General features: G+C 37.2%; 1 protein-coding gene across 1 annotated transcript in view; it reads right to left on the bottom strand.

The window, feature by feature from the left end:
* Nucleotides 1-290: 290 nt before the first annotated feature.
* LOC117963357 (tenomodulin-like) overlaps nucleotides 291-19,348 on the bottom strand; it is a 41,192-nt gene continuing 22,134 nt past the window's right edge. The window contains exons 4-7 of the mRNA XM_058989327.1: nucleotides 16,435-16,542; nucleotides 11,244-11,397; nucleotides 8,965-9,101; nucleotides 291-1,930 (exon numbers count right to left, since the gene is read on the bottom strand). Of these exons, the coding sequence (XP_058845310.1) occupies nucleotides 1,721-1,930; nucleotides 8,965-9,101; nucleotides 11,244-11,397; nucleotides 16,435-16,542 (609 nt within the window). The 3' untranslated portion in view covers nucleotides 291-1,720. The remainder of the gene's footprint in view (nucleotides 1,931-8,964; nucleotides 9,102-11,243; nucleotides 11,398-16,434; nucleotides 16,543-19,348) is intronic.

Genomic DNA, 19,348 nt, shown 5'->3' on the forward strand with positions numbered 1-19,348 from the left:
ATAATGGATTAAGCAGTAGCAGTAATGCTGTCAGAATTTTAATGTCTTGCTCTTGTCACAGTAACCTAAACTGCCGTTGCAGTCAAATATCTAGCAGGAATGCCTGCTGCCTCTGGTATTTTTGCATACATACAGTCTCTTCTAAGTTATATAACACAAGTGCCACCATCCATCAATAGCACTTAAAGAAACAGCTGTAGTGTTCAACCAAGGGCACTGCTGCAGACAGCCTGGGTGAAGCAAAAATGGTGTTTGTTAACATTTAATATGGAAAAGAGAATTCAACATAATGCTTTTAAACCTGTATTTTATTGAAGCATACATATATTTTCACATATCATATTTAGAACAAATATTATAACTCGGGTTTATATAACAGTATTGTTTTATACCAGACATCGCAAACTGTGTTTAATAGACTGGGGTTCAGTGAGTCGTGCTTCAGCAACAATTTCAAAAGCTTTGTCACAGGCAGTTTAGTGGAGATAGTTCTAATCTTACAATGAAATGAGTTAGAGATTTTGGTTTACATATTCTTGGTGCATGATGATCTAAATGGAGATAGCATTTAATCTGTCACTGTTTTGATCAACTGAATTGACCCAGATTGTCTCCAGCTTAAAACCAACACCCTATCACAAAACATAACAAGAAAGTGGAGCTTTTGACCTGAAAGAACTACTGTGGTTTTCGGTATAATGTACATTGCTGAAATGAATGCCTGCAATCCCAGTTACCACTCATAATTTGTAGAGGAGACCTGAACCTTGGACCCTCTGGCTGACAAGCAAGAACTGAAGCAGCACATCTGCTGAAAATGGTCATATTTCTGTAGACTAGCAGATTTGTTAAAGTTATTCTGTCTTCTGCAGGGCTTCTGTTCCATAGCATTACTGTTAGAGCAGGAGACGTGGGTACAGCAACATATTTGATAGAATAAGTCTGAATGCAATCAAGCAGTGGTAATTCCCCAGTCTACACAAGATTAAGTACATTGTATTGTAACAATAAGCATGCATACATATGTACAGAAAAGTAATTTAAGGCTAATTCTCATTTATTGTAAAAAATAAAAGCTGCGATTTCGAGTACCAGTGGGTAAATTGAAAAGCAGTGTTGTGGACTTTAGTTAGGGTTTGCGTTTCTCTAAGGAGAAGACAGCTAAATGTATAAGAATCCTAAACTACAGCTGTGCTGAAGCTGTTCCAGTCCCACCTCTCAATGACAAGTGTGATATCTGAGGAGGGGTCCCATCCTCACAATTACAGAATTGTAGTGCATGAAGTGAATATCAGTTAATGGTAAGCACTGTGTAAATATGTGCAATTAATGTGCCTGTGTTATGAAGTTATGTATACTAAAATGTTATTTACAAGCTAGTTTAATAGCCCACACTAAAGCTTCCCATGCTTATTCTATGGGAGTGAGATTTCTTTCATTGAGGTTCATTAAGGTTATTAGGTTATGTTAAAATATGTAATGTTACAAGACAGAGTACAGTTGTAACAAGCTGAAAAACCAATACATTTGAAAAGGTATTAAAACAGCATAGAATAAGTGAAAAACGAACATGAATTTAATAAACATTAGATGGTATTTCAAAAACAGAAAAAGCTGCCCACTAAAAGATTAAAAAGAAATTAAAAGAAAATGGGTAAAACAATGCCTCAGGTCCATACAGGTGCAGTACAGTATGGAATGCAGATCCAGTAAACAGTTTCTACACTCTCCCGAGCATCCGGGCTATCCACCAGTTGCACGGCATGACGATTCGGCAGATCACTCTGCCCCCCTGGTAGTAGTAAGGGTACGGCATGTAACCACGAAGAGGTTCGAAGTAGCGCTGGCAGAAGCGGTAACCACGGCGACAGTACTGGCAGCAGATCCCCCTTTCGTCCAGTCTGTCGTCCAGCTCCACTTCATTCTCCCTCTGTTAGAAACAAGGAATCATTAACCCTGAACACTGCCAAAGCCATTTTACACTCTCCCACACTGTGTCCCCTGGCAACTGCAAAGAAAAAAAAGTTTGGGGCAAATTATAATTACCTTGAATGTGGAGCCTTGATATGATAGTCTTCCAAATTTAGACTGTCCAAGTACAGTAATCACCACAACAGCTCAGTATAACTGGAGCACAGGGGGAGTGTTCCATGACAACACCAGTATTGGGGAGAGCTACGTAGCAGCCTTGCAGGTATTAGACTGCCTAACCAGGGAGCACCAGAGTCACTGCAATGCTACCTGTGCAACCCCTGGCTAATATCGGCACAGCCAAAAACACCACACAGCCAGGACGTTCCTCTGTGCTCCACTGACTGTACCCTTTGTGCCTTCACCAGGCTAATCACTCAAGGACCCCTTGAGGGTGCAGATATTATTAAAATATTTCTTATTGTAGAATCAAGAATGTTTTTGTTTGTTTGTTTGTTTAGATACATATAAAAGATTGGCTTATGGAGTGGCACTAGGAGCTCATTCAAATTTTACAGATGTACTACATTTTCATTTTATGAGACGGAAACAAAAATATAGTGTTACCGACATAATTAAATATCCATTTGTTCTGTTATAATTTTTGAGCAGCCCCAACAAGGAATACAAAAGCATAGCCTGAGAAGGCTGCATGTCAGGAACAGGAAATTAAATTGCAAGCAAGCACTTGTTTAACCCACAATCCATCACACTGCATTCCTGGCACCCGACACCCATGTTATAATCAGGTGTGTCGTTAGGCTAACACAATGTGGAGTAGGGCTTTACAAATGCGCTAATCTCGATTCAGCTAATAAGCACATATGCAAATGGAGATCTAATTAGATGTAAAACAAATTAACTTAAACCATATATTCATCATGTAATTAGGTATGGCACCAGATTTATATATTATAGGCTTGCTGGACCTAATATAAGCGCTAAGCTTTAACTGTGCTGCAGGCAATGTCTGGTGATTTTAGTCACTTCAAATAACCTTGCTACTTAAATGTTCCACTTGTTTCTAAAAACACAATAATGAATCTAAGAAGAATATACAGTATTGAAGAGGTGACGGTACTGCTATAAGAATGTCCAAATATATAAACAGAACGTACTAACACACAAAACAAGTGGACGAACGTTTAAACAAGTACCGTGCTGGCACTTCCAGCACGCTGTAGCAATTGTTATTCTTTAGCTTTTAATTCTTTCTCCTTTCTCTCTCCCGTTCTCCACTCACGAACACCCAACCCCGAGTGAGTGCTACGTGTCTCTATATATACGTTGTGCTGGGATTCAATTACTAATTAATTATTCACTTGAATCCCAGCACGTGAATTCATTACGTGCAACCCTGTGCTGACATATTATTACGTGAAGTAATGTGCAATCCCGTGCCTAAATATAATTATACAATTTAAATACCACGTGAAACACAGACCCGTTTATATCCCGTGTACCAATCTCTATACACCAACATTTAACACACCACACGCAACATACAACACAGAAATGCACACAGGGGTGGAGCACATTGCCACACCAATACAGAGAGTTCAGCAAAATACTGCATCCGTGGTTTGATTCTGCAGATTCTATATTGAGTATTATGGCCATAAGACTTACAAGACAGGGACCTCCTCTCCTCTGTGCTGTTTCAAAACTCCTGTGCAATAACAATCAATTACTATTGAGAAGTGTTATGGGAAGCAAGCCATAGGTACAATAACAGTGATTTAACCTTTAACACTCATATGAAAATAACCAGTGTGAAACACACTAAGAGTGTATTGGCAATTCCCTTGATGTGGTTTACCAGGGCATAACACATAATAACACAATGCCCTTGACCTTGCCCTTGGTCTGTGCCAGTGACACAAATCATTCTTCACTTCCAGCTTTCTCTCTGACCCTTGGCAGCTCAACACTATTTTATTTGACGCCCCTTCAATTAAAAAGAGCTTGACAGAGCTGGATAAGAGGATAATTACACAATTGCTTCCATCACCCCCACCCCCCTATAATTTCAGCATACAAATGAAGGCTTTCTTTTTCCACTGTACCGTCTATCTTCCTGACCTTGACTTTAAGTGAAGGGGACAATCCTAAAGCAATTAACAGAATAATTATGGGCTAACAAGAATCCTTTTATTTGCACTTACCGAATGGGCCAGAATTTAAATAAGGGGTAAGTGAAACCCAAACGAAGGTAAATTGAGTAGAATTAATAGATTGTGTCTGGGCCTGATAAAGCTGTTACTGGATTAAGCATGGCAGCCTGTGATAAGAAAGACCTTGACTTGAGCACAGCCGGAACTTCCACCCTACTCCAGTAGGAGGTGCTCACTTACGGAGACATACAGTGCACATTTCAAGAGCAGGGCATGTGTAAGATGAAAATCCAGGGACACTGTTTACATGCAAAAGCTTCCCATTGAATGAACCAGGCACAGGTTCCTTTTTAATGGTACAATCAATAGTAATTTAATGGTACAATCCACAGAATGCAGGTTGCCTGAACTTCAACTGGACTGTTCCAGCACTTTATCTCTACTATGACTATACAGTAACGGTATTAACTAAAATATAGAAATGAGTGGGGACAGCTTTTTCTCACCTTTCACAAGTCATACAGAAAATGCACTTCAATATTGGTATTACTATGTTAAACTGTAGTTAATAATCAAAACTACAAGTGGCATTGTACTGAGCAATGGTTCTAATGTTGTTTTGTATTCAATATGAATAGTTACATACATCCAGTCACTGCATTTGCTCCCACTACATTTAAGAAATAAATGTTACAAAGAGCCCAGCCTGGGAAGTCTGGACTTGTTGGTGCCTGAGAGCAATGAGGCAAATTGGCTTGAGAGTGCAAAGGACATTGCTCCCTGCAGGTCCCAAGCCAGAATCTCAAGCCAGACTTGAACCACCCTTGCATAACTCATGCTGCATTCTAAACCACAGTGAGTCACCGCATTTATTATGCAATTCTGACAAAGTAAATAATAATGGAATGCTCTAAAATAAATAAATAAATGAGCAAATTCACACAATTGGGACAACTCACTAATTATTTCACAGTTTCAGGGCTGCTAATCCCAGTGGTACAGTAATTGAATACTGCATGTTCATTGCAGTTTATATTTATATGGATTTATACAGGTACTGTAGGTATTCTCAGTGGTCCTGTATAAATATGATGCACCCAGCCACCACTCTTTACCTAACTGAATCCCTTGCTCCCTACTAAGACTATAAAAAATAACCAAATCCAACATTAATGTGCGTTAAAGGCCTGAGTTTATCATGGTAAGTAGCCTCTGCTTATGATAAGAACTATCAAAGAGCCAAGGACATTTAAGAAAGTTCACCATTGTTCTTAGGACTTAAGTCTCCAATTTACATACCCATACAACTGTATTTGTTGCTACCTAACTTAAATCTCTATCCCGAGGAAATGGTGTTAGCTTTTCATGTAAAGTTGATTAAAAATGATATTGCTAGATTGTGGTTTAACATAGTGTTTCCATTTTTTAAATTGCTTTCTATAAGAAGAAAATAGAAAAATCAATAAATCAACTTACACATCCTGCATAACCAAATAATGGAAATGAATGGGTACCTTTGCATGACATAATAACGTAACTAACTCCTATCCATTCACATTTCAGTGAAATGTTAATATATACAGCATTTGCAAAAGGAAAATGTAACAATGTGAAAATTGTATCAGTATTATTCTAATACGTTATAGCCACTGTTTTACATAGCTGTCTTGTTATGTCTTGAATATCTGAAAATTAATTGTGACTGCCACTTTAGTAATGCATTTTAATACCAATAATATTGGTCATTGTGTGACACTTTAAAATATGTGTCTATGATGCATTAATGATGATTAAAGGTTTAATATGAATATGTGTTTAATTGCTAGAATATTTCAAAATAATTTAGTATGAATAAAAAAAATACTGGAGCATGTTTTCAGAACATTCACTACAGTCTTTAATTAATTCATTGTTAATCAAAAATGAGAAACAAACAACTTGAGAGTGTTTAATAGACCTTGGCCCATATTCATTAAAAATTAGCATGCCAGTAAATGCATTGAAACCTGCTAAAGCTCTATGAACATAGACCCTTGAATTATATCCTTTGCTTGTTCGTTCCTTTATATATATATATATATATATATATATATATATATATATATATATATATACAGTATATATATATATATATATATATATATATATATATATATATATATATATATATATATATATATATATATATATACAGTATATATATATGTGTTCTATGTCTGGGTGAGGCATAGCTCTGTGAATAGGTTTCACAGTAAGGTTTTTGCTTTGTTTTTCCATGCAGAAACTCTTTGCCTGCAGGTTCTCATTGAACTGCCTGATCACCTTTTTCCGATTTCCGAATTGGATTCGGAGACTGAGAGCGCAGTGGAAATCGAAGACTTGGACGCGCTTCTTGCTGTTAGAAACGCACAAGGTTTGATCTGAAGCACAGGGGTCACATTGAAGATGCTCAGCCTCCTCTGAAATTCCTGTTGGCCAGGATTTACAAGCCAGGGAGCTCGGCTGGAAAAAGGACCCAATCATCTCCAAGGCTTATCTGAGGAATCTAGGTCAGGGACCATGTTACAGTTTCTCTGATGTGCCTGGATGACAGTTATTCAGTTTGAAAGGTGTCCAGGAATGCTTCGGGATGGCAGCAGTGTTGAAAGGTCAGCTGTGTATTTCCTGTGACCTCTGTCACCAGAGCTTTAATGATTATTTATGAAAAGTACACAGCAGGGAAGATTAGTTTGAAGTATTAATACACTGTGGCAGGCTCTGAAGACATCGTCTGTTAAAGGCCTGAGTTATTTCAGTAATGACCAGGAACACATCGGAACTGTATACCCATACCTTTAATATCTGCTGCAGGTTCAGAACAGCGGCTTTGCGTTTCCACAGATAACAGCCTGTGTTCTTTGACAAAATAATGAGTAAATTGAGGATGCTGTGAGTTGTATACATGTTAATAAGACACAATGTATATTTAAGCTACACATGATTCTTGAGCCTGGTCAATGGACCACAGCCAATCTTAAATCAATCAATTAACCAATAAACCTAATTAGCTTCTCTAAAGGGAGTCTTGCAGAGTCATTCTACTCCAGGTTCAATCGATATATGAAATTATGAACTACTTTAGGACCTGGTTGGATGTTTAATTAGTTCAATTTAACAATTTAGAACAAAGGTTCTCAAACTGGGGGTCGGGACTCTCTGAGGGGGAGGGGGGGGCACCAAACTGTTTTGGGGGGGTAGCGAAATGACCACATCACAAGCCATAAAACTTAATGGTATTTTTTTTATAAACTAGACATTTCATTCAAACACTATCAGATTAAGTATACTACAGTATAACATTTTGATTTATTTTTTAGCATTTTTATTTTCCATGCTTATGTGTATACAATAAAATCTGAATTAATATATTTCTATCATTAGAAATGTGCTTTCTTCAATAGCAAAAGTCACGGGAATAGGTTTGAGAACCACCAATTTTATAACATGATTAAATTGCAGTCCCTGAGATTGATGCAGTTAGGTCCAGATTATTATTTATTCATATTTTGCTTAAGCGTCCTACTTTTCCGCTCTAGACCCAAACTGCTCTGCTTCTTCTATCTGGGTGTTTAAGGAGCAGGGAACGCAGCAGCATCACAGGGCACGCAGCAGCATCACAGGGCATGCTGCAGCATCACAGGGCACGCTGCAGCATCACAGGGCAGGCTGCAGCATCAAAGGGCACGCTGCAGCATCACAGGGCCAGATCTACTGTGTTTTCAAAAGCTGCAGTGTTGGTTTACTAATGCGGCTGTATGCCGGAGTGAGATTAGACTGCAGATGTGCTCCTCCCTAACAAAGACGTGCATGTGTGTTCAAGTGTGTGTTTGTGTGTAGATCTGCAGCAATCACCTGGTACTTGATTGTGTGCTTTGATCAGTTGAGTTACTTCATCGCCTGAAACACCCCACTGAGACCAACTACTTCCCTTGATAATGATGATTTATTCATAAAGGCATTATTTAATTGGATTAGAAAAGTTGTTAAATGCATCATTAATATGGTAAATGTGGTTTTATTGTGTTAGTGAACTGATTTTATAATTGAGCATTTTTAAACTGTGAAACGGATGCTGTTGTGCAGTTGTTATGCAGCCACCAGAGCCTGCCTGCTACAGCACTGAAGCACTTTTGCCTACAGAGTTTTCTCCTCATTAATTAACAGATAATTAATAAATAAATGGATTCATCCATTAGTTAATAACCTCAGGAGGATCTTACGTTAAAGGCTATTCAAAACTGTTAGCACCCGAGAAAAAATATTTAAAGACACTGCACAATTTTGTTTGCAATAAATTATTTCATCAACGTTAAAGGGCCAATTCTTTTTTTTGGAAAGGTAAAGGATCTTTGTTGATCTAAATAATGCATTCTTCTTCTTATTTAGACCTATCTTGTCTTTTCTCTTAGTTCTGCTAACCTGTCCCACTGCAACACTTCATTGGATGTTAGAAATACCACATTTGTTCTATGTGGTATATCCTTCTGTTGTATGTTTTGCATCCACTAAGGCCCAAGTGTTACAGGTGGACAGGTTATTGGTTGCACTCTGGTATACCAGGTGAACTTAGACAGAAATCATGTTTAAGAACACCAGCATGTGATGACTGAAACAGAAACTGATATGGAAAGTGAAGCTTAAACCACAAGCATAACAAGTAGTTAAAAAAACTGTGATACTGCATATCTAAAATTACTCTTTAAGGTGAACATCATCCCATTTTAAATTAAAGCTTGCTTTTTGCAAAGCTAATAATTCGCTATTGATTTCTCAGTTAGTGTGGAAACCGAGAAAACAGCACTCTGGTGCAGAGCAGTGTACAAGGAATCTGACCACTTACATAGTCGTTGACAGGGAGGTGGTCATTAATGTCTCGGGCCTTGCGGTTTCCTTTTGGTTTGGCGAGTAGGGAAGAATCCTCACGAGCCTCATCATCCTTAGATAGCTCTACATCTTCAATGTCATGGAACTCTGCATCTGAAATGTAAAGCTTTTTTGAATTAGCAAATTAAAACAGGAGATGAATGCAGGATACCCATGCAATCAAACATTTCCATTAACATTGTCTTCCGTGACTCCCCATCAAAATGTTTGTCATTTTTTAATAATCTTCTATTAAGTTGAACCTGTGTGTAGGAGGAAAGCAGGCAACAGTACTACTTGAAACTGAAAATACACCCACTCCTCGTTATACCGCCCCACGCTATACTGCGGGTTCGGATATATTGTGGTCCTGGAGTTGGCTCCCCATTTTTACAGTCTAACCACGCATGCCTCTGAATATTATTCAGTGCATTAGATCATCGATCATGCGACGGTTGAATTTGCTGTACAGAACTCAAACGTAGTTAAAAGATGGATGCAGAAAACGACAGCGACGAAGAAAACACATAGACTGTCATGACCATGCCAAGTGCCAGTGAAGCTTTACAGGGTTTACAGCCTTGCAATTCCTTGAGAGCTGCGGTGTCGACACAATTCAACTGATGGAGATCCGTAACATGATGCGCATTTTTCAGAACAGCCACGTGAATTTACTGTTCCACATTTTATTTGATCTTAATGCTCCTACAAGGCAATTAACATGGGAGTCATGCATTAAAGGAATCGTTTACAATGATGACAAATGTGTTGAAAGATGCCTACTAGAGACCTAAGAAACCATCAACTGTGGCCAGTTGAACAACTGACTTAAAGACTTGCGTTATTACCTTCAGAGCTATTTGTGCATTATATAACGATTAATTAATAATTGACTTTATTTCTGAAACACTGGAGAATGACTCCATCCATGTCTTGATTCAGTAAACGGAAGACTTGAGGAAGTAAATCAACTGTATCCAGAAAGTTGCTGCAATTCCTTTACTTTCTGTAAAAAGATCAAACTTTTCTCTCCTAGAATGTCTGTCTGTCTGTCAAATTATCATGCAGAATATTCCATGCTTTAAATCTTCTGTCCAAAACTGACACTTATGTAACAGGGTCAATAATGCCCCTGTAATCTTGCACATATTTATTTGTCATTTGTATGTTTAATTTTGATAATTTTACACTTTGATTTGATTAGTGCACGTTGTATATGTTGTTGACTAACACTTTGTAATTGATTTATCACTTTCTAGTAGCTTCTCCACTCAGTTCACTTGTTATGCCTTATTGGTACCGACTAACTGAATTATTGATAGCTTTACGCACCTGAAGATAAATAGCCCACACCTCTTGCAAACTGGATGGCCATCCTGGGGGTTTGTGTCTGTCTGTCCTTCCTTTGTTGTGTTTTGGTTGTGCAGGAATGGGAACACAATTTTAGTGTTTGGAACGGAGATTAACAGAGGGAAGTGAAACAAACCTGTACATGGACTTTCCTGATGATGAGTATTCAGCTGACGTACAGTATGCCGGTTTGAACAATGCGTGAATTAAGAGTTTTTAACCTGTCGGTAGCTAATCGTGACCTATGGTATGGAAAGTAAAGTAAGAGTTTGTTATGCAGAGTTTTCTCTCACTCTGATGCTCCGGCCCCTGCACAGACAATGTGTTATATGTTTTTTGTTTTTACAATAGTCAGTGTTGGTGTTTATTATTATCCTCTATTTTATGCCTGGTTAATGAACCGTACCCTTACTACATTCACTAAGCACTTTCCAAAGTGAAATATTGCCGTTTGCACTTTTGGTGATTAAAATTACTTTCAACAAATCTTAATGATGATGACCTGTTAATGGAAAATCTGTAATTGATCACTTGCTGGTGAACTGAATAGTTGTGGTCCTATATAAAGGTATTGAACAATGCGTTGCTGTTTCTTTTAACTGTGCTGTCAAATAGAAACATTCTCATTGATTTTATATGTTTCTATTGTCTGTGTTTTTCTTGGTGACACTGTTCCCCGTATTCAACTCTGTATCCGAATAAAAAAAACCTGATCAATTATTATTGAATATTGTTCTGTGCTTATCGCACTGAACTGACGTAGTCAGACTACATATGAAAAATAACCCCTCATTTTACAAGCTGTGTTCCCTAAAACTGCTACCTAATCAATATGGTTCTCAGTAATTACCAATTAGAATCAAAGCAGCCACCTGGAGTTTAAAAGACTAAGCAGGCACAGCATACCTTTGAGGGATGATGGGTGGATCCAGTGAATAGGCAGGGTTTCACAGACTTCAAAGATTTTCGAGTCCAGCAGGAAGGCACGGTTCTCAATAGGTTCCTCAGCTGGCACCCACACTTGAGAGTCCTCAAACTCGGTTGCTGTGATATCCTCCTCCTGCCGAAAAAAAAAAAAATACTTGGCAGACTTTTGTGCTCCCTTCAAAGGTCTTAGAGAGGTGCATCAGTCAAGTATAGTTTGATCTTTGTCTTTTATCCAGGGGAATAGTAACAAAGACTCTCCAGTCCTGCACTTGACAACAGACTCACATTTGCAGAAAGATTGTTTCCTGTGGTGCACCCTTGCATTTATTTTTTGCAGTATACCATGGTGTAAGGTTTGTTTTCTTCTTAATAATAAGAAGTCAATCTTCTTCAGGCAATTTCAATCAAAAGAGTTTTATCACATGGAACAAAGCAAATCCAAAGACAGTACAGGATGCAATCATGGGAATACTATAAGCAAAGTTACAGGTCTCAGCAGGTGAAATCTTGAGCAACAAACCTGCAGGTAAACCTAAAGGTCTCAACAGGTGGTCTTCGAGCCCTGAAACAATAGTTACAGACATTAATATACTGGGCAGCTAACTGCCCACAATGAGTGGAACTCCACCTTCACCAATGAAAAGGAGTCAGCCCCCCCTTTACTGGAGGTGCGCCAGCAAACGCCCCATGACACGGCACAAACAGCACAGTGTGTCACCCATAGCAGAAGTTTGTGAATTCAAACCAGGTTTGGCTGGGTTGATTGGGGTTCGCACCTATTGATTAAAATGAGCTTTTTAAGTAGAAACAACTTATGCATAAACAACATCCACCCAAGGTCACAACTGCTCTCTGAGCCATGAGAAACCAGTTTCTTTCTTACTCTCAGACACAGAGGCACCTCAAGCTGCAACAGAGCCACAAGGACAGGACAGCGCTAAGTAGTATATTTGAAAGCCTTACATTAAATAAGAAAATCACACAATGTTCAGACACAGTTTCAATGATTTCTCACTTCTTTACCATTTAAAGGGGCACATCAAATTATTACAATTGATATAAAACCTTACAATGGCAAATGGATAGCAAAGACTAATAGAATATCTCCGCCATTCACTTTCATCGGGATTAGAAATGCTTTTATACTGTGATAAAACTATATGGTTCAGTATGCATAGACACCCATCATGAAGAATCTATTGACAGCATAGCGACAGCATAGTGACATCAGCCTGGGAGTCGGGCAGCAGTGTTGGAGTAGTGGTTAGGGCACTGGACTCTTGACCGGAGGGTTGTGGGTTGTGGGTTCAATCCCCAGTGGAGGACACTGCTGTTGTACCCTTGAGCAAGGTACTTTACCTAGATTGCTCCAGTAAAAACCCAACTGTATAAATGGGCAATTGTATGTAAAAATAATGTGATAACTGTATAATGTGAAATAATGTATAATGTGATATCTTGTAACAATTGTAAGTCGCCCTGGATAAGGGCGTCTGCTAAGAAATGAATAATAATAAAATAATAATAGCTGAATGACAGAATCAGCTGAAGCAGCACTTACCTGATCTTTCTATTACGAAACAATAATAGCTATAATTGAAAGAAGCATCAAGTGCACATGGAAATAACAGTATTTTATCCACTCAGAAGACTGTTGTCCTCATACACTGTGATGCTCTTTATGACGTTTCCTCTCTGTATTTCTCGCTTAATTGAAAGCATGGTGAAGCACAGTGTATTAAAATATAGTACAAAAACCTGATTAACCATGGTAAGAAACGGCAAATACACAGTATAAGCATGGTAAACACATGACAATTAAAGTAGAAATTTACCAGTGTAAACTCTTATCAGGGTCTTATATTATTATTTATTTCTTAGCAGACATCCTTATCCAGTGTGACTTACTATTGTTACAAGATATCACATTATTTTTACATACAATTATATTTTTTTACACATTATTTTTTTTACATAAAATTACCCATTTATACAGTTGGGTTTTTACTGGCGCAATCTAGGTAAAGTACCTTGCTCACTACTCCTACAATTGTTAGTACTGGTACCGACATACATGACAAAAACCAGAAAAAATGGTAACGCATAATTGCAAAAATCATGGTATACAGTATGCAGAATTTAGGGTGATAAAAAGGAACTATATTATTAGAAAATGGAATACTTGAGTTTCTTTCAATAATTCCTCCCAAACAGCTTATAAATCTACTTCTGAAACCAATCAACACCTATTCAATATTAGTCTTATTCCATAGAGAAATGGCCTTCTAATTCACAAAAATAGAAGCCTTCTTCAAGAGTGGAATACAATGTGTTTTCCACAGCAGCCCTGGTAAAGTATAAATAATTATAATTTGATAGTTTGTAATCAATTATCTGTAACTGGGTGTGCCTCCAAGGACCCTCAAAGAATAGGGACAATATCATCTTGTTGAGTTCTTCTTGAAGAAATCATTTTAAATTAATATAAGGGATAAACAGTCATCTGTGGCAGATTTTTTTAATTGCTTAATAAATAGAAAGCAGATTGTGTGAAATAGCTTTTATTTTGTATTAATCAGATTAGTTCAGCTTGTTCACCTTTCCTCAAAATAATAATAATAATAATAAAAAAATCTGAGAAATCACCATAGAGAGCATATGATTGCTTGTCATTCATTTATGGTATGCTGAGGCTGTCAGCTCTCTCTCTGTATATATATATATATATATATATATATATATATATATATATATATATATATATATATATATATATAATAACACATTAAACATGGGAGTACTACATAACCTTACCTACCATGTAACAAGGGACAGAGGGAGAGTAATGTTTGATCTAATATTTAAGGTTATTTTTTATTGTCAATCCTTCTGGGCATATAAAGTATACATTGTATAGTTTCACATCTGCTGTCCACAAAAAAAATATATTTTTGAAGTAAACTTTAAAAGGAATATACTATAATGAGTTTTGGTAAATAATATAATAATATTTATGGACAGCTATGAATTAAAATGAGGATGAATTAAAATTAATTTGATTCTGTTTTTCTCAGGCTAGTAACAGAAAGACTTATGCCTCCTTGCAGTTTATTGTCAGGCCTCCAACAAGATAGATATCCATATGTTTCTTCAAACCCATTCACAAACATTAAGGAAAAAGGCTTGAAATTCCCAGTTGATTAAACTAAGTGCCGGTGAAACTGGCCGTCTGGTTGAATCCCAGGAAAACCTGCCCTCTTCAATATGCACACGCAGCTTACACTAATCCTCCACACTCTCTCTTCATCGCCTCCAGTACCTCACACAATCTACCCAGTCGTCTCCCACTGCAACCTGAGCAAAGCTCTGTTTTGATGGATTACACAGCTGTGAATTAGGGCTAAACAGAAAAATCTAATTAGGTTGTAAAACAGCAATGCAAAAAATATTAGGGACATATGGCGTTGGGCAATTAGTATTTTCAAACACAGATTAAACCTTAAAACTGAATGGAGAATAAAAAAAGGAAAAGACCAGCTTCTTTGTTGTGTCAGTGTTGTTTCAAGAAAAAGAAAAAAAAAGACATGGATAACACTATGTAACACAATTTTTGCCTGTTTTCTCATTGGAAATAGGTAAATTTCAAAATATCACTGTCCTGGTCACAAAAGCAAAGTTTGTGGTGAATAATAGCCATTTTCTATACTTTTGAGGCATAAGCAATTAGGAAATAACACTTACTACCCAGGAACCAAAAAAAAATAAAAAATTGTTACACGGTGTAATCAAGACAATGCTTATATTGCGGCAGACTAGAATTCAAAAGACAATTGAAGTTTATTTACGAACAGAGATGCAGCAAAACAAGTCCCCCAGCCTGGAAACTTCCCAAAGGCCTGATGCTCTGCCAGGGACCGAGCTTGGGGGGGGTTCAGAATCAGAGAACAAACTGCCAGTTGATCTACAGATCAAGCCCACCTTACGGAGCAAATTAAACTTACACACAGCTGTCGCGACTTTGAATATTTAACAGGAACAGCAGAAGAATTTGTACAAAATGGTGGAGAATGTACATGACCAGCAGAAAAATTTTAAATTCAAAGAAAGGAGCCTTGCACAGCTGTAGCTGTCATGTATGGCATTTAAGAGCTGTGTGTGTTATCTCCCACAGGCAGCCCACTTAAGCCTTACAGAATAGCCTAACCAAGATATAAGTCCACTTCCAGAAGGTGTATGCACAAAGCAATGCCTGGTTACTGAGGGAATATTTAAGACACATGGTCAGCATTAAGGTTACCAGGTGATGCTGCTTGATTAAGGTATTTCTCTTGGGAAATTATAGCCTCTGAACTTCTATCTGTGCAGGTTTAGAAAGGACAGCTGCTGTGAGCTGAGGATGACGGAGGTGGCACCGCAGCGGGAAGCCGAGAACCATGGCAACATATATTGTGTCTAATTCTATTGTGATGCAAGGTTTTAACCAGGGCTATAGTATAACTGCATGGCTATGATTACACATTTAACAGTATAACTGCATGGTTGAAGGTATATTTGCATGGTATGGTTTTGATTTGTGCTGTTGCTGTGTAATAAATAAACGTCAGTCTGTGCTCTGAGTGGCTGAACTGACATTGAGTGTTGTATAACATTAAATAATTGCTTTGGGTCTTTGTTTGAGGCTTAATTGGTTCAATTATTCAGTTAAGAACATAGCTGGATCAAATACCTGCTCTGGAGAGGTCATATTTGCCCATCCCTGACATAGATGGAATTGAGTAACTTCCATCTGAAGAGGATATATGTCAAATTTCAGAGGAGGGAAATACTATATATGAAATCTTTGCTGAAAGAAACAACAGCTGCGTTTTTTAACAATTATTTTTATTCATTTTCCAATTTTCTCCCAATTTGGAATGTCCAATTATTATTCAGCCAGGAGGTTCACCGCTGCAACCCCTGAGTCGACTCGGGAGAGATGAAGACAAGCACTTGCATCCTCTGAAACGAGTGTCGTCAGCCGTCCGTTTTTTTCACTCTGCAAGCCCGTCGTGTAGCCATATCCAGAACTTACAGCATCGGAGGACCGCGCAGTTCTGAATCCCGGCCAGCCACAGAGTGCAGGATGCACCACTAGGGAGCCCCAGCCCCTATTGATGTTAATAAAACTCACCAGCCCCACAGCATCTCCACTCTCCAGTTCTGTGATGTTGGGAAGTTCTTTGGTTTGGGTCCTGATGTAACATTTCTGATGTTTGGCAAAGCGGATTCCAGTTATTCCCTTTACACAGAGAAAAATAAAATAACTTAGTACGGGACAGAAATATTCAGAAACTAAAATGAACAAATTATTTAGAGAGATGGGATACACTTAAAAATACAGGTACAGAAAAGAGCAGCTTTGCATGGGTCTGAAATACATATACAGTATGTATATTGAAATATAGCAGTAGAAGATATCACTAAAGAACCGAAGAGGTTAACATTTTCACTGCTACCCAAAATACTTTAATACTTCAGGGCTTCAAGTATTTCATTTGAAAGCAGATTTTTGATCCACAGCCAGTTGGATACTCTTTCCATTGCAATTGTAGAAAAAAATGTTGGACATTCAAATATTTCATTGGATTATTTTATCATAACATTTTCCATCTGCTTTCCTAGACCATCGCTGCTTTTAGAGTAAGACACTAGTTAACCAAGAATAAACCATATCTGACTGTAACACAGAGCGAGATCAAGGTTTTAGTCTTATACTGTATGTGGCCAAAGATATTTATTGTTTTTGTTATTCAGTAGTGTATTTTAATTCCTTACCAAGGGGGCTACATTCACATGAAGGGCTTAATAAATTATATTCACATACTGTGAAAAATACTATAGTGCCATTCTAAAAAAAAAAATATATAGTGAGTTTCTTATTGTAAACTACAGTACATAGTTCAATATTTTACAAGATACCATAGTGTTTGTTTTTACTGCATGGGTACTGTGCATACATACTGTAAGTAGAAAACAAACTACCAAATAAAGTTTCAAATTCATTTGAAAGCGTCTAGTTTAACTTGAAAATAAAACCCAGAGTGTGTCTTCCTTTTTTTGTGATCAGTCCCTATTTAATTTGTTGGTTTGGAAAGAAATCGTCTACATAAAGAAAGGCTGTTTCTGAATCTACAGATAAGACACAGTGATTACTAGAGTTACTCAAGCAGAACATAAAGAAAGAGATGTAAAAGAAACTGCAACGGGATGTGATTACAAAATGCACCAAGTGTCAAAATAATTCCTTGTCATTTGGCTGATTAAACGTACAAACAGAAACTCTGCATTTCATTGTGTAATTATCTGGTTGTAATCACATATTGCTTACTCCTCAGTGTAATGGTTAAAGACCTTCCTTTTAATCTGGGTTGTATCTTTCTGTTTGCATTTTCCATGCTGTCAGCTCAAACCATGGAAGATCTACGTTATGAAGGAAATGGTATGCATGATGTTTTTTCTGTTATCAGATTGAGATATCAACATGTCTCCTTTAAAGAACATTTTTTAAAAGGAGACAACTGATCATCTTTCCTTTTTATATGGTAATAAACATTTCCTGGCTGGTCAGGTACACAACCATTTTAATCTATTTTGTATGCACAAAATAATGAATTATTACGAAGGCTATGGAGACAACACTAATTCCTGCTGTGGTCTTAAAATCCAGTCAATCCCATGCCAAGAACTTCAAGGAATTAAAGAAATGAAACCACAGCGAAATTATTACAGTGAATTTAACAATAGGGATCTAAAAGCAAGTCACTTGATACATTGAATCTAAAAGCTTGCCGTACAGGGATGTAGTTGAATTCTGAGAACCAGAACATTCAATATAGAGTCAGTTCTGGGTGTCTAAGAGCAAGTTTTCAAAAGGGAGAGGAAAACGTAATTCTGTTACCCCTGTAAATGTCAACATTATTTGAATTCTTGTTTTACTGAATGGGGAGCTTTTTTTGTTATTATCATTATAGTATAATATTCTGGAATTGTTCTTTTGTCTTTAATATTATTCTAAGAGCCGAGTTTTGCTATATCAACCCGTTTTAATAGACACGCCACAGAAAGAAGCTAAGGTCTTCTTTCACACTCCTATATCCCATACCATATACCTTTGCTGCATTCATATCTGCTGCTGCAGCAAATTTTTATTTTAACTGCTTCTTATGTATTTTGTTCAGTCCTCCAGTTTTTTCTTTCTTTCTGAGGTATCTCTCATGTTCTCAAGCAGCTTTTCTGTTGTCCTCAGGACATCCACATTAGCCTAAGAAAATTGAAATGGAACAGTGCTTCGGGTCCTGATGGCATTTTCTCCCTATTTCTATTCAGACTTTCTAGCCTTGGGTCTCAGAGAGGATTGTTTTTAAGGTGGCTTTAGAGTATCTAATGACCTGCAACATCCGTTCTCTATAAAAATCAATTTCACTCTCTGCCTTCAGCTAACACTTAGGAAGTTCCTGTTTTTTCAATGTTTCTAAAAAAAAAAAAAATCTTTGTTTAGTTGTGTTTTTTATCTCGCTCTCTTGGCACACCCCTCAACAAACAAATATAATAAGGTAATGTTTTTTTTCTTTTTTAATCAAAAATCTTTTGAACTCTTTACTTGCTTTGTCTTTTTTTCTTCCAGGTGTCTCTCGATCCAATAAATCTTCATGCACTAATAGAGACTGGAAATAACCAAGAACAGCCAAGGTAGAATTGAAATAAATGAATACAGCTTGGAGGTATTTTTAGAGTGGGGAAAAAGAAAAAGTGTGTGACTCATTATAAAGGGCCAGTAAGACTTTACTTTAAGTGTCTTTAACTACACTGCAACTACATTGTAGTTACACAATTATTACACATATGAATGTGTAGTTACAACATGTTTAATTACACAATGAAAAATGTTACTCTCCTCTTTTGTAATTACACTGTGTTTCAATGTGATTTATTATTTACAATATAAATACTATGTAACAGCACATGTAATTACAGTATAATTACAGTGTAGTTAGAGACACTCCATGTAAAGTCTTACCAAAGGACCAAACTAGATAGGAAATCAA

Source organism: Acipenser ruthenus, chromosome 16, assembly GCF_902713425.1.
Source record: "Acipenser ruthenus chromosome 16, fAciRut3.2 maternal haplotype, whole genome shotgun sequence".
Taxonomy (NCBI): domain Eukaryota; kingdom Metazoa; phylum Chordata; class Actinopteri; order Acipenseriformes; family Acipenseridae; genus Acipenser; species Acipenser ruthenus.